Here is a 15,721-nt window from a genome sequence, read left to right as displayed (position 1 = left end):
ACTATTTCTGAGTGTACTGGTATGTTGCATGTTGCATTTTTTTAAAATCCTTCGAGTCATACTGTCTCTTACTGAGCTGTGGTATGTGTGATTTGAATTGTAAGCCTTTTCTTCACTGTCCTTCATGGTAGTCTAATAATATAAATATTTGCTTTTCCCTCTAAACATTTTTTTTTTTACCCATGACACAAATGTTGTATTGATGTGAGCCACTGCAGGGTAAGCTCCCAAAAGGATCTGCTTTTGCATTTTTTGGTATAAGGCTTGCAATTTCCCTTTTTTCTTGCAAGGTTGCTGCCAGCTTGGAAAAGAACCTGATTCCTAAACTTACCAACTCTCCTCCAGATGTTGAAGCTCTGCGACTTTACCTCACGTTGCCCGAGTGCCCAATTTTTAGTGACCCCAACAACTTCATCACTCTCTCTATTCCGTTTGGCAGAGCTGTTGTCACTCTGAAGGAAGCGCCACTGAAAGTACTTGGTAAATTTCTCTTAGTTTCAGGGTCATTGTAAAACTTCTATTCAAAACATAAATTACAGCTAACTGCAATTCAGAAGATCATAGTATTATATTAACCATATAATCAAAACCATCTCCACACTGCCAGTCTCACAGAATGGGCCTCCTGTCCTGAACCTGAAAAGATGCCTTTGTAAAGATGGAGAGGTATTTGACCAAATTTCCTCTTTAAGGTTGTTGGATTTATAACATGATTAAACTATAGATATAGGAATATTAGATGCCAGATATTTTCCCTGGTAACACTTATTAAATAGCTGAACGTGTTCTAGTAGCAGTTTTTTTTTAATCAAGCCTTTTTTTTATTTGGAACTACAGTTTTTTTAATTATATACCCACTCAATGTGGGCTTGCCAGTTTTTTAAGCCTATGACACCTGCCATATGAGCCACTGATCTTTTACAAAGCTGAAAGCTTCACAGTACGTCATAGGAGGTACTGATAGGAAAAATGTCACATGTCTCTCTGATGTTGGCACATCTAACATCACTGGAGCCACCACTTTACCAGATACAAAGATGCAATAGATTAGGTGTGACCATACCTGGTCCTGAAAACGACAAGCCAACACGTCTTACACATCACTCTAAAAACATTGCTTACCAAAGCTTTTGAAGACAAGTGAAATTGGATTAGTTTAATACAGTTTAATGAATTCCAGAGTGACCATCTGTGGTCCTTGAGAGCTCCACAATGTTGGTAGTTTCATTTCATTTGACCTCTAGACTACTTAATTGCAATAATCTCGTTCTTAAGAAGTAAAAACAAAATTCTTCTATGTGTTTTGCAACAAATTAAGGGTGACTTATAGAAACATTCTTGACTACACCTACCCGTCTGCCCCAAATCTTGGCCAGTCATGTGGCAAAGCCTGAGGTTTTTAAAAAAAGTAATTTTCTTCGTATTTGTAGAAATAGGATAGTGAAATGGATATTTGCTTCTCTTCAGCTGGAGAGATCTTTACAATGAGTCAGTAACATTGCCTTTTTTATTCACTATTGCACATCATGGCTAGGTATTTACAACCCTGGAATTCTTACCTTTTTATATTTATAGTTTTTCTTATACTAAATAAATGTTCTTATACTAAATGTGTCTTGAGCATTGTAGTTTTATTTATTTATTTTTAAATTGAAGTGAACATATTAAATTTGCTGCCAGGATTTTTAGAGGTAGTACTGCTATTTATTGGCAGCTAAGTGGACTTGTATTAGGCAAGTTGAAAAGGAGGTTTATATTTAAAAGAAATGATTGTAAGTTTTTAATTTTAACATTGACCATCAAACACTAGTGGGGTAGATATTGGAGTAGGCTAACTTTTTTTTTTCTACCACATGGAACTGGATCTGGAGATTTTGTTTACCTTATATTTTGCAGACTTTGACATTTAATTGTCATCTTATTGGTGTCTTCCAGAAAACTGGTGGTCAAAGTTTGAGCCTCCAGTCTTCCAAAGGTTAGTTGAGCTCTACAAAGATGTAGTGGTGAGCCTACTGAAGATGCAGAAGATTGGAATCCCACTCCCTGAACGGGGAATATTTAATTCCTTCCTGCATATTGCTCTGAAATTTCTGGAGACTCTCCACAGAGTGAGTAGAAACAAAAGACAAAGTTACCACTTTCTTTTCTTTCCACCAAAAACATAGCATGTTTATGACTGAGTGGCTATCAAGACTTAGCAGTAAACTAAGAGGCTGCTGTGAACATGCTAGGTTTACTTTGCAGATACTCGTCTTCTACATGGCCTTTTTAGCTCTCATTTGCATTTTTTATTTGAGAAATAGACACATTCAGAATTGAGTTCTATGTTCACATTACTTTGCTTCCACAAGATTTAGTGTTGGTAGGTATGGTATTTCAAATTATGGTATTTTTTATTACTGAACGTATATATTTTATCTCATTGTAATTGATTCCTAGCAAGTATCCATTTGTTTTCCCTAAACTCAAAGTTCTCGGCCAAAATCGGTCACCTTCAAACTTCAAAGTTCGCATTAGCGAAATTACGTTCTTAAGATGAATTCCAAGGTACAAAGTCTTCATGTTCGGATTAGCGAAAATTCGTATACCGAACGTTCTTATACCTAGATATGAGCGTATTTCCATTTTGTTCTGAATTCTGAGACTAACAGTCTCACCAAACATTGAGGAAATGTCACACAGCTCACAGTGTGACCTGCTGTGCTAGGGTTGTGTCTGATTTGTTTTACGATAGGACGTTTTGGGTTGACATAAGACTTGGTGCACATGCATTATTGTAGGTGGAGGGTCTGTCTTACAGTAAGCCTGGTTCTGACTTAATTAAGTAAAAACAGATATAATGTTTTTGATGGTGATTTTCTGGTAATAGCTTCTGTCAGCCATCAGGGTCCTTTAATTACAAGTTGGTTTTTACAGTCACTGGTGTGTTAAGGGCTGTATTTAACTCAGGTCTTCATCAAGGTTAATCTTTAAAAGTGTTTGCTTCTTCCAAAAAAACACAGCCAGAGTTCACAATGATGCAAATTTAGAATGGTTTCTTAATTGTTGTTTACCAAAGATTTATGAAGAGTTATGGTGGGATTCTTATTTTTTAGGTTAATGAGAAAGCTGCTCAAATTATACAGTATGACAAGTTCTATATCCATGAGTTAGAGTCCCTCATCGATATTAAGAATGACTACATCACCTGGATCCAACAACAGATGTATGGGATGGTAAGAAAAAAATAATGACTTTGTTTTGACAGTAAATTTCAATTTATATAGGCTACGTTTTGGTATAAGTAATGACATTGTTGTTACATTTGACTCAAGTGAATTAAAAGAACTGGGCTTAAAAGGAATGTTTTACTTTTAAAGTTTTTTATGTAATAAAGTAATGGTAAGAAAGTCTCATTTGTCTAAAATTTGCATTTTTGGTTCCTTCTTTTCCTCATCATGTTTGTGATTAAAAAATAGATTAAAAATATACTGTGGTTTGAAATTGAACTAGCTGGGGTTTACACCTTAGCAGATGTAAAGTTTTCAAACTTAAATGATTAAAAAATCAAATTTACAGAATTGCAAAGAATTTTGAGAATTAACAGGAAATATGTTTTCATATAATAATCAGTTTTTTGCAACAATATCCACACAGTTGTTGTCACTTTTCTCGTCATGTATTCTTTTAAATATATTCTTTAAATTCGTTTTTTTGAACATGTACATCTGCCTTTTATAAGAAACAGAATTAAACATTTTATTTCAGTGTATCCAATCTCTTCTTGTATAGTGAGGTTATAAATGATTATCATTAATCTGTAGTCTGCATGTTAAGAGGGTTTCTGTTGATTTGATGATTGTGACCCACTCTCTCTTTTCAAAGTTGTCAAAAGTGTTAACATCATTGGTCAATTCTAGTTTATTCATCTTACTGACAAGCTGTTAAACAGAGCTCGCTTAGACAATTGTTTTAAGTGAGGCAGCATTTTTCTTCTTTCACAGAAGTTTTCAGGTGTGGGTTCAGATGTTCAGATTAAAAAAGCACTAATACTAGGGCAAAATATTAGCACCTATTTGACAAACTCAAATTCAAAGAAAACATTTTTTGAGTATAATTTGATAGAATCAGAAATACACTAGTTTATAGTTGGCCTCAAATGCCAGGTGGCATACATTAATTTACAGGATTCTAAAGATTTATTTCATGTCATTCCATGAATGTACAGTGTGGTATTTTGGAAAAGAAATACTCCAAAAAACCATACTAGGTATACTCATACTTTTAAATTTAAAATAGTCTTTTTGTGCCATGTTACTGTGAAATAGAGTGAACAGTCACTAGTCTTAGGAACAGTACTATTTGTGTGCTAATATGTATGACGAAGTAAAGGCACACTTACAGCATCATTTAGGCAGTGTTTATTATTCTGGGACCCACCCTATACAGTGCAGATGAGGTGCTAATTCTTTTTTATCTTAAATTTCTTTCTGCTGCCATTTTTGTAGGACCTCAACCGTGGATTAGAGGTAAGATGGGTGTCTGTATCAGGAATCTAGGCAGACATGCATCATGTGCGGCTTTTGTCAGTCCATCTCATGTCATAGTTTTGCCGTTCAACAACTCTAGACACAGTGAGAGATTATGTGGAAGACTGGTTAAAATCCATGAACATTTCCGTTTCTCCTAGTGTAACCGGAGTTGCAGGAATGGGAAAAAAAAGCTAAATTGTTCAACCAATGTTATTGAAGAATTTGAATAATTCTTTTACCGAATGCTTTTTCAACCCTTTTACACAATTTCATAGTGAAAAATCTACTGTGAAAAACTGTCTTTTCAGATGCCAGACATTCCAGTCACCATTTGTACATACCCTTTTGTATTTGATGCCCCAGCGAAGACAACATTGCTGCAGACAGATGCAGTGTTACAGATGCAGGTGAGGATGTTCTGTGGGTGGATCTTGTGCACTTATTCTTGAGTATACTACTCTCACACTTCTTTAAACTCCAGGTAAACACTTGTTAAGGGTGATATATAGTCCATAAAGGCAAACGTATGATTATGGGGTAATATCTTATTACACGCTAAGAGAAGCATGATGGAATGGGCAAGCAACAGAATTTGAAACATACTGGAACACTGGGTTAAAATGAATCCATACAGTGTAAAAAATAACACAACACTTAACTAAAACTACAGAAATATTCAGTTTTCATTTAGACATGTCTGTATACCATTATGGTTTAAATACTGCTTGTAATGAGTTTAAGGCCTCAAAATATGCCATCTGTTGCACCACTGCCCTGTATGCCAAGGACCTCTGGTCCTTATATATAAAATGTATCCTTCTATGTTACATATATTTTTATACATCCATTGTATCATGAGCTGAAGCCTGTCCCAGCAGCAATATACCGATTGTCTGATGAACTGTTATTCCAGTGATAATAAAGAGCTTTGTTGCACACATAAAAACAAACCTATTCTTGTTCAAAAATGATGGAAGTTCTGATGATTTTCTTCTTGGCTCCAGATGGCAGTAGATCAAGCCCAGAGACAGAACTTCTCTTCATTGTTCCTGCCGGTGGTAGAATCTGTGAACCCCTGTCTGATACTCATCGTTAGAAGGGAGAACATTGTTGGAGATACCATGGAAGTGCTGAGGAAATCTAAGAATGTGGACTACAAAAAGCCTTTAAAGGTATGTGAGACAGGTTATGTTTCCACCTTATTTTACAAAATTATACAAGGCTGCCAAGGAGTTATTTTTATAGTATAATATATATTGTTGTCCTGCAGGGTTGCTTTTGAAATCTTTCATTTTCTGCAAAGTACTTTAGTATATTTTAAGTGTGAAACATTCCTTTATAGTTAAATTTTATGCTATTGTGGTTACCCTTTTTTTAAATATTTTTAAAAAGTTTGAAATTGTGTATTTATGTATCTTATTTATGTATAATTTTATTATTGTTTTTTTCTTTAAATATATTTTAGCAAGATTTCAACTTTTGTTGCGATCTTAGTATAGATTGTGCATTGTGTTGTGTAGGGGTGCTATTTTTTTTAAGGTTCTTTAAAGTTAGGATCTCAAAAACATGAATTGCAAAGCCACACCAATACTAATTGGGACACTGGTACTAATTGGAAAGCATGAGCATTTATGTCACATTACCATTCTAGCAGCTGTACTGCTTGCGGTTTTATTCCAGGTGATTTTTGTTGGAGAAGAGGCAGTAGATGCAGGAGGTGTTCGTAAGGAGTTCTTCTTGCTGATAATGAGAGAGTTGCTGGACCCCAAGTATGGAATGTTTAGATATTACGAAGAGTCCAGGCTTATCTGGTTTTCAGACAAGGTGAGACTATTGCATTTTAAACACCTTCCATGCCCAATATCTTCATTATGTTGCTCTTTAGTTGCTTAAGACATGTTTTTATATAAGACTCCCTGCCAGCTTGCATTTTATTGTACAGTCATAACTATGTTCTTTTCTGAAAAGTTTTATAAATCTTTTTTTTTTCCTGTTCAAGACCTTTGAAGAAATCGATTTGTTCTATCTAATTGGAGCAATCTGTGGTCTGGCAATCTATAACCTAACGATCATTGAGCTGCAGTTCCCCCTGGCCCTTTATAAAAAGCTGCTTAAAAAGACCGCAACACTAGATGACCTGAAGGAGCTGATGCCTGATGTTGGGAGGTTAGTAATGACCAAAAGCAGTTACAGTTTGTCTTTCATCTTGTCAAGATTTCTCCCAAATCAACAAATCCTATATAGAGTATCATTTGTCTCCACAGGAATTTGCAGGAATTACTGGATTACACAGAAGATGATCTGGATGAAGTCTTTTGTTTAAATTTTACGGTATGATTGCACATGTTAATCAGAAGGTCTTTTGTTTTGGCAGTCTATTTTGTGAGTGTTTTTTAGTGTTTTTCTTCAGGAGATTGTTGTTTTAATAGTCGCTGTCAGTGTCAATTAATTTATCCACTGTATAGTGTGTATAGGTCCCTTACTGCATCATAATTGAAAAAGTCTCAAGTTCACTTGTGGAGATTTAAGATTGTGTTTGTAAAGTGTGTTTTAAGTATTGCAAGATATCTCTGAGCTAGAAATAACTTTCCTGACAACAGTAGTTAACATAAAGAGAGCATGAGTTCTCTTTTCAGCTTGTGGTTAAATCAGTATGTACGGAATAGTGTTTCACACTGCATTTTATTGTTTTGGCTCTGGGGTTAAAGCTTACCAGGTTTAACAACTAACACATATTGGCTTCATTCTTTATCATATAGGATATTTGCTAATGCAGTGGTTCTGAATCCTGGTCTTGAAGTAAACCTGGTCTGCTGGATTGTGTTTTGGCTGGCCCCTCAGTCACCAGTACTAATTGTTACCTATCACAGATCTGCTTGCTAGTTTAGACTTTTTTCGAAAATTACAAACGCCATTTTGTAACGCCAGTAATTTAGCCTGTGATTAAGAACTGGAACAGAAACCGGGAGACACAGGGATCTCTGAGGATCTGGACGGCGAACCACTATGCTGATATATTAATGTTATTAAATAATTCTTTCTTTCCTTGTGTAACAGATCACAATGGACAACTATGGTGTAACAGAAGTCAAGGAACTTGTTCCAAATGGTGCAGAAATCTGTGTTAATAAATCAAACAGGTATGTAGATCATTTTTATGCCCCCACATTCAAGTAATAGAATATTTACAATTATAGCATAGATGTGTTGTTCTCTACAAGGGTGTTACAGTTCAGCTTTTATGATTTTTCTCATATGAAAAAATGCAGAATAAAACTTTTCTTACTTTTTACACTTAAGGACCACATCAGTGGACATGTAACTTATATTTAGTATATTAATATTGTCACAAAATAGAGGAGTATGAATAATTAAATAGGGGGGGGATAAAATGATCAAATATCAAATCAAGAACCAGTCCTGATACAGGATTGTCTTGCAAGCAGATAATACATTTTGTACTTCCTATTGTCAGGGAAAATTTTATCTTTAACATGATATGTGTTTTTTATGTTCTACAGTGCACAGCAATAATATAATACACAGGTCACAAAATATAAAAATGCAGATCTTTATTTACAAAAATTCTTACAGCACATATATTTACAAATTTGTGAATTCCAGAGTCCTGCTTCTTATAGATACACCCTGTTATTGAGGCACAAATGCCATAAAGGAAAAAACATTAACCGCTGTTTTGTTCAATCAAAGAAAAATATCTTACTCAGGATGAAGTTACTCCTTAAATTGGATGTTGCATGAGTGGGAAACTATTTTCCCATTTCAAACAGTACATCACTAAACAAGTGGAAATAGTAAATCAGCAGTCCCTTTCCTAAAGCACAAAGTCAGTCTCTTCTGTGCTCAACTTTCCTGAACATTTTTTTTTACTTTAAAGGAGGAACTCTCTCATGGTGCTCCTCTCTCCTCTCACTCCTCTCTTCTCACTTCTTACTTCAAATTCCCTATTCTCTCCCTGTTCTTTCTTCTCTATTTCTGTGTAGGTATAGTCTTTTTTATGCTGCCTTGGAAGCCTACTTTCCCATATGAAGGCTTTCTTAATGATTTATCTTCAGCTCGTTTAAGTTCAAAATTATTCCTATTGCCTAGCTATGTTTGGCTCTTCCAAGGACCAATGACAGTGCAAGCACTCAAAAAAGGTCTATTGTTTCTTACAGAACGGGGGTACTGTGATATAAAATGGAAGCATTTTCATACGTGCCCGGCACATAACAATATGTTATTTTATAAAATTATTAGGACAGTGTCACACAGTTGATTATCCTCATAAACGGTTACAGGAGATAATACCTACAGTTATCATAAAATATTTGCATTGGAAAAGAACCATGTGCTTTGCTCTGTTTTATTTCTTAGGCAGGAGTTTGTGAATGCCTATGTTGACTACATCTTTAATAAGTCTGTGGCTCCATTATTCGATGCCTTCTATGTGGGATTCCATAAAGTGTGCGGCGGTAAAGTTCTGCAGCTATTCCAGCCAAATGAGCTTCAGGCAATGGTCATTGGAAACACTAATTATGACTGGAAGGAACTGGAGAAGGTAGGTAGCACTCCATGTATGTCATGACATTGATAGTATAGTATCATTATCATGGCAAGCAATATTACAGAAGACTATTACAGTATATACTACAAATGTGGTGTTGGTCTGTGCATGTTTTTGGGCAAGAATGAAACCTAACTGATTTCAATACAGTAGTAAACATGGGATTAAAAACTTTACATGTTCACTGAGATGGGAACTACTTGATTTAAAGTTTTTGAATAAAGGAATTTTAACAAATCTAAACATTCTAGTGGGTGCAATCCACAGTAATTTGACTGTAACTAATTAGATTGGATAATAAATACAGTACATGACAAAAAATGAAAAAATATATATTCTACATAAGTTCATGTTCCTAAATTATCTACCCTTCAAAAAATGTTTATGCTTAACGTCATGCTTTACTCTACTTTCACCAGGCCACAGAATATAAAGGAGAGTATTGGGCTGAGCACCCCACAATAAAGCTCTTCTGGGAAGTATTCCATGAGCTGCCACTAGAGAAGAAGAAGCAGTTTCTATGTAAGTGTTACTGCTGTCACATCAGTGTCAAACTCCCCTCCCACTAACACCAAGTTCTATACAAAATGTCTACAGCCATATCCTATTGCAATAGCTATAGTCAAATAATAATGCAGCATGTCTGACCCGTTATTTCAACCTTATTACAAAAGCAGAGTCTTCAAATACCCTAATTTTTTTGTGAATTTACCAAGATTACACCTCATACTCAGTGTTTGAGCCTTAAACATTTGTCTTACTTTAACTTAGTGCCTTAAATATCTATTTGTTTCAGCAGCCACTCTGGCCAGGGCCATTAGAGAATTTATCACTATAAATGAATCCTCACAAAATTAGTTATTTACAATATGTTTTAGTATATTTGTATAGTATACTGTGAATATTTATTTTTAAATAGCATTATCATGTAAAATTTTAATAATACAAAATGAAGAGCATCAGATGCATTAGTAAATCAAGAATAGTGTCAGAATACAATTCATAGTATTGGCTCATTTACTCATTGTGTGTAAGATGGCAGGTAAAATTATTAATCGTACAAAATTACAGTAAACCATTTACTGTAATCACTTTACTACAAAATTATTTTCAGTGGCTTCAAAACATGTTTTTATATGAGTTTATAGCTGTTTATTAAATGTACTGTAGCACTGGTTACGATTTGTTCTTTCAAATGTGTGTGATTTTTCATGATAGTTAGGGAGAGATGTGAAGGAAATGTGTAAACTCTTGGAAGCTGCTCTTTTATGTTGGCATTGACCAGTATAGAACAGAAAAAAATGACAATTCTTTTTCTCAAGTGAACATTAAATGAGTGATCCTAGTGTGATTATATTTAATTGTAAATGTCCAAAAATTTAAACTAATTTTTGTATCAACCATACAAGACTTAATCATAAAACACTTTTTTTTAATCATAATGCACTAAACGAACATTTGTATCCCATTGTCTGTGAATCTTTTATTGTGGAGCCTCATGTGACAGTTCTGTGTCTGATGTGCAGTGTTTCTGACTGGAAGTGACCGCATTCCCATAATGGGGATGAAGAGCCTCAAACTTGTGATCCAGCCCACAGGAGGAGGAGACCATTACCTGCCAGTGGCTCACACTTGCTTCAACCTGCTTGACCTGCCCAAGTACACTGATCGAGAGACGCTACAGAGCAAGCTCATTCAAGCCATCGACCACTATGAGGGCTTCAACTTAGTGTAAGATTGGAGAACATCTCATACAGAAACAAAACAATATTTCAGTTTGGGACACACATTTTTCCCTGGAGTTTTTAGACGAAAAAACGAAAAGGCCTAGATGGCACTTAAAAAAAAACTGTTTCAATAGATTGTGAGAAGAAAAACTGTTAAAAAGATCAGATGCCTTAAGGTCAAGTGGACTATCTGAAGCAAAATCCATGGAGGCTTTCTGTCTACACCTCAGAGACCAGTTGTTCAAGTCGATTCTACAAGCATTATTATTGTGGATTTCTCCTCTTAAAGACACAGGAAGGTCCTTTTCTTTCTAGCTGGAATAAACACTGCTTTAGTATAGTGTCAATGTGTCGTTTTCTCCCTTTAGCCTTTTTTTCTTCTGCATTTAAACAAATTCAGCATTTATTTAAACAGTGCCTAGTTACATTTCTGCACTGATCTTCCTGGACGTATTGCTGTAATGAATGTAATAGCTTATTTTTGTGTGTAACTTTTTACAGACTTGTACAGGACCATGTACACTGTTCTGGAAAAAACTTTGAGCCAACGTTGAGTACAATTCAAATGGAAGTTTCCTTTTTGGGGTCGCTATTAAAATGTTAGACGTGTTGGAGTGTGTGAATAATATTGCAGATTTATATTACATGAAGTGGCAAGAGATTGAAAAGTAACTGGTGTGATGAGCTAAAATACGTGGACAAACCTGATTTCCGTCAATTGTTGTAAATGCCAACAGCGTTTTCACTTTTAATAAAATTGTATAGTTTCTGTACATTTCATCCTAACTATAAATTATCCTCGAATTGTATCCCAGTACAGTTTGCACAAAGAATTTGTGTGGATTCTGGAAAAAAGTACACATAAATTTAAAACAGAATAATGGTCAATTTATATGTGGGGAAAAGTGATATCTAAATGTTATATACTCCACTTAAGCCTACTTTTAGTTGTGCTAATGGACTGCTTGAGTTGGTACAAAATATATACCTATGGATAAAAATTTGCATACCCACCCATGTTTAAAATTCTATCCATGCCAGTAAGCACATGTAGTAGGAAAGCGTATTTACAGTCACTCAGGAAATGTTAACATGGGAATGTTTTTAATCCTGTTTAAAAAGAAAACTACTACTGAATGTAAACTATGAATTCATTAGGGTAAAGCCACTCATACCTGCTACTCTATCCTTGAAGCAAGGAGGGACTGCCCCCTTCAAATGACGCTATTCCAGCCCAGGGCACACATGCGCACAAGGAGACAATTCAGACTGTGTAAAATATTTTTAGTTTAAATTAAGCAAAATATAGATGCCAGAAAATTGACAAATTTTCAAACATTTTTATCAATCTTTATCAATGGTGGAGACGCAGAGAAGCACTTGTATTCCAAATAAAGAAGGGTCTCTCCTGCTTCAGTGTGGCAGCTCGTGGTGAACCAGTTGTTAGTGTGAGCCACAGGAGGGGCAGCGCTGGGGATTCCCTTCATGGAGCCAGAACCACACGATGGCAGTGTTATCTTCCTCACCTGAAAAAAGAAGTGGGTTAAAATTTTTGAGATTTAATCGTTTTTCCTCATTTTAAAATGGCCTTTTGGGGGGGGGGGGGCATTTTAAAAACATCTACTGTATTATTTGGATTCGTATGTGATGTCATATTTCCAGGAAATTTCCGGGAAGTGTTTAATTTGGTTTGGAGGTTTGGTTTCCCTTTGTGTGCATATAATTAAATGTGAGTTTGAAATTCTTTTGTAGCCTATAAATAAGACTATCCTGAACCTGAAAACTCATCCCTAGGGGTCAAATGGACTTTTTTTTTCTTCTGCACATTTCCTAGCAATAAAGAAACATATTTTCTTCTGTTAAGAGTCATGAAATCTGACAGTGCTTACAGAGGCAGCCAACCAGTCTCTTGCTGCCAATGCAGGGAACGATGTGAGGATCCTCTTTGGTTCCTGCATACTCCTTGGGCTTGAAAATGCTGTAGGGGTCCTATGTGAGAAGAGGAGGAAAGTGGTAACAAAAGGCCACTCTAAATAACAGTAAAAACAATAGCGAACATCCTGTAAACTCATTTGCTAATATGACATTTTAAAATATTGGTGTGCTGAAAACGTTTCTGCAGTACTGCTTTTCTGAATCTGTAGTGATATATTTTAAGGTTCAACATACTTTATCTGTTATAGGTGTTTGATATTTTTTGTATGTTTTAACAAAGTCGAAAGACTAAATGGTAGCACATTTTTCTTCTATTCTTTTGAACTATCTAACCTAAGTAGATGTGAGCTTAGTTATATAACAATTATATTAATGATATAGGGCTTTATACATTCATCTCTGGGAAATTTCACTTGTACATATACTGTATTCTGTATACTTGTACATATTATTTAAATCAACCACTTTGAAAATTTAGTGTGCATTATTTCCAAAATATCAGGAGGGAATAATAATACTTTCTATGACTTTCTCTGTTTTCTATATTTAGAAATTGCATGTCAGTATCCTAGTCATGTAAAGTAAGTGGTGTAAACAGCTTTGAAAATGTAAACTCTGAATCCTTGTGATGGTAATCTACATTATCCAGGATGGGGAACTTCTACACAATAGAAGAAATGTGCATCTCCACAAGCACCAAGTGTATTGTAATTTGATATTTGGCGTTTTTAGGAACTCTGTAAAGTGATTATTCTGTACCTGTCCTTTCTTCATGGCCTGAAGTACTTGCCGTTCCAGTCCTGTAGCCTGCTATTCATCAGTTGGGATTCCTTTAAAATAAAAGACCAAAGTTACTTTTAATGATACACACCAGTTTATGGAGTAGTAGAAGATGGTAAAAAGATTAGGGAAATTTTATTTTTGTTATTGACACTGAACGTAAAGTGTAAGCACAAAGAAACTTCAGGTTTACGATTTCCAGTTGATGTTACCTGTACTATAGGTGTAAATTAGATCTGTAGGGCTAATAATTGGGTAATATACTGTAGGTCTACTGTAACTATTGCCCAGAAAAAAAGCTTTAAAAATTCCTCCCAAACATCTTAAAGATACCTTGTGTGACGCTTGAAAGACCTCCAATTTTATTTGACATTGTTTGCATGTGTGTGATATAAAAAGTGGTCAGCTATGTCCATCTTGCTGATAAAAGGGAGAAAAACACATGAATGCTTGGTTTTGAAATTGATACTTTGTCATATATATTGCAAAATAACGTGATGTGTTGATGTTTACTCCAAGCTGTATGGGACAACAAAACCCACAGCTACTGTATAACATGATGTTTCGATACACAAGGTTTTGCGTTGCTATTAAGTGGACACAACCTGCTATCATACAGTACTTTCTGGCTCTTTTTGGTGCTGTAATAAAAGCTCAATGACGTTCATTTCACTATTCACTAAAATTACTTTACGAAAAAGTTATTTAAATATACGACATTTATCGATCTTAAATTTAATCGCAGTTTCTTTAAGACGTAAAGTAAATTACGTGCTAACAGTACAAGGCTTTCGAAATGTCCTTGTCTACAGTAGAAGTGTAAAGGTTTAAGATCAGAATTTTCGCTTGGCTATTCTTTACTATTTTAACCACAGTCACTTTATGGTATTACTTTATGGTAATTTCCCAATGTAAACGGTGCCACATACTGTATTTACCCAAGAAGGTGTATGCATACTAAGACGTGTAGCACGCAACACTGCTCACTGCACAAGTAATATAAATTATGCCGATCTACACTGAAAGACACCCACCCTTTAAGGTGCCCATGGCTTGCAGGGCATTGCCAGGGATGGTATTTAATCTCGCCAAACGCACGGCATGGCTCGAGGTTCTCAGTAATAGCCTGACTGCCATTCCTCCCTGGCGTTTAGTCTTCAAAACCCAGCTGTTATGTTACAGCGTGACTGGGGACATAACACGAGTGACACTTACCAGGGTGGCTAAAATGTATCCGAGACTAAAAATGATTGACAGCCACAAACAGCCACTCAAGACTCAAAGTCCGTCGAAGTTTAACCAATGAACTGAGGAAGGTGTGGTGTTCTGAATACAGCAGGTGTCTATTTTAAGTAAGTATACATAGGAACAGCTCTTACTCATTCTAATGTGCAAAGGTTTCCAGTTACTAAAACCTTTTACTTGCGGGAAAAGTTTCAACAACAACGCAGCTTTAAATGTGACAAGACGTCCCTGGGATTGAAGTGTTATATTGAAGGCCAGGTAAATGTTGTGCTATTGGCGACAACCCTGCGATAGTAGGTGCGTGTATGTTGATGCTGGCTCCCGCAAACTCGCGTTATCAGAAAAACGCATCACCTGCGAGTGATTTAATTCGATTTCCTCTCGAGAATCTAGAAACTGAATCCTGAAACTAGGGATGGTTAATTCCGTAAGGGTTGCAGTGCTTGCGGTCTGAAGGGTTTGTTTGGAGATTAGTGAAAGTCTGACGTTTCCTGTGCCAAAAGGCATTCACCAGGTAAGATATTTTTTTTTGTTTCAATGCGACGTGTTCCAGATTTCTCTACTTCAGATGAAAAAGCCTTTATGAGATTAATCTTCATATTGTTTTCTAATTCCTCGTGGTTTCATTATGCTGTTTGTACGGTTCTGATAATAAACTGACAGATAAATCGGGACATGAGTAAACTTCGTGTCCTTTGTAAATATTTTAAAATACGTTTTGGCCGTTGTGCAACGTGTTTTGGAATAATTACCTTGATGTTCCTTATTGTTTAAAATGAACTGCGCTAAGTAGTTTACTGTTCAGAAATACTTCTATCCTTATGTAGCACAATTAAGGAATTAAGCATTTGTCTTCCCCGGAATTCTAGTAATCTTTCTTTTAATCAATTAGGATTAAATTAATGATATGGGCAAGATAAATTTAATCTTGATACATTCTAAAAAAATAGTTTAAT

General features: G+C 35.5%; 2 protein-coding genes across 6 annotated transcripts in view; one reads left to right on the top strand and one right to left on the bottom strand.

Annotated features, from left to right (window-relative positions):
* herc4 (HECT and RLD domain containing E3 ubiquitin protein ligase 4) overlaps window positions 1-11,578 on the top strand; it is a 31,434-nt gene extending 19,856 nt beyond the window's left edge. For 3 of the 5 annotated variants that reach the window (XM_088635516.1, XM_088635513.1, XM_088635514.1), the window contains 13 exons: window positions 291-480; window positions 1,936-2,108; window positions 3,096-3,215; window positions 4,488-4,508; window positions 4,820-4,918; window positions 5,516-5,683; window positions 6,192-6,335; window positions 6,511-6,677; window positions 6,776-6,842; window positions 7,569-7,651; window positions 8,889-9,072; window positions 9,498-9,600; window positions 10,605-11,578. In XM_088635516.1, coding sequence (XP_088491642.1) covers window positions 291-480; window positions 1,936-2,108; window positions 3,096-3,215; window positions 4,488-4,508; window positions 4,820-4,918; window positions 5,516-5,683; window positions 6,192-6,335; window positions 6,511-6,677; window positions 6,776-6,842; window positions 7,569-7,651; window positions 8,889-9,072; window positions 9,498-9,600; window positions 10,605-10,813 — 1,728 coding nt within the window. In that variant the 3' untranslated portion in view covers window positions 10,814-11,578. The remainder of the gene's footprint in view (window positions 1-290; window positions 481-1,935; window positions 2,109-3,095; window positions 3,216-4,487; window positions 4,509-4,819; window positions 4,919-5,515; window positions 5,684-6,191; window positions 6,336-6,510; window positions 6,678-6,775; window positions 6,843-7,568; window positions 7,652-8,888; window positions 9,073-9,497; window positions 9,601-10,604) is intronic. The other 2 variants (XM_088635517.1, XM_088635515.1) reach the window with 1 other exon arrangement.
* Window positions 11,579-12,068: 490 nt separating this feature from the next.
* cox5b2 (cytochrome c oxidase subunit 5B2) lies at window positions 12,069-14,702 on the bottom strand. The gene is given in 4 exon segments (XM_088635523.1): window positions 12,069-12,331; window positions 12,695-12,794; window positions 13,500-13,570; window positions 14,555-14,702. Coding segments are annotated over 4 exon segments (387 nt in total). The 5' UTR covers window positions 14,658-14,702; the 3' UTR covers window positions 12,069-12,218.
* Between the last annotated feature and the right edge of the window lie 1,019 nt (window positions 14,703-15,721).

The sequence above is a fragment of the Lepisosteus platostomus genome, chromosome 6 (assembly GCF_059453375.1).
Source record: "Lepisosteus platostomus isolate fLepPlt1 chromosome 6, fLepPlt1.hap1, whole genome shotgun sequence".
NCBI lineage: Eukaryota > Metazoa > Chordata > Actinopteri > Semionotiformes > Lepisosteidae > Lepisosteus > Lepisosteus platostomus.
This window is presented reverse-complemented; position numbering and strand designations above follow the sequence as displayed.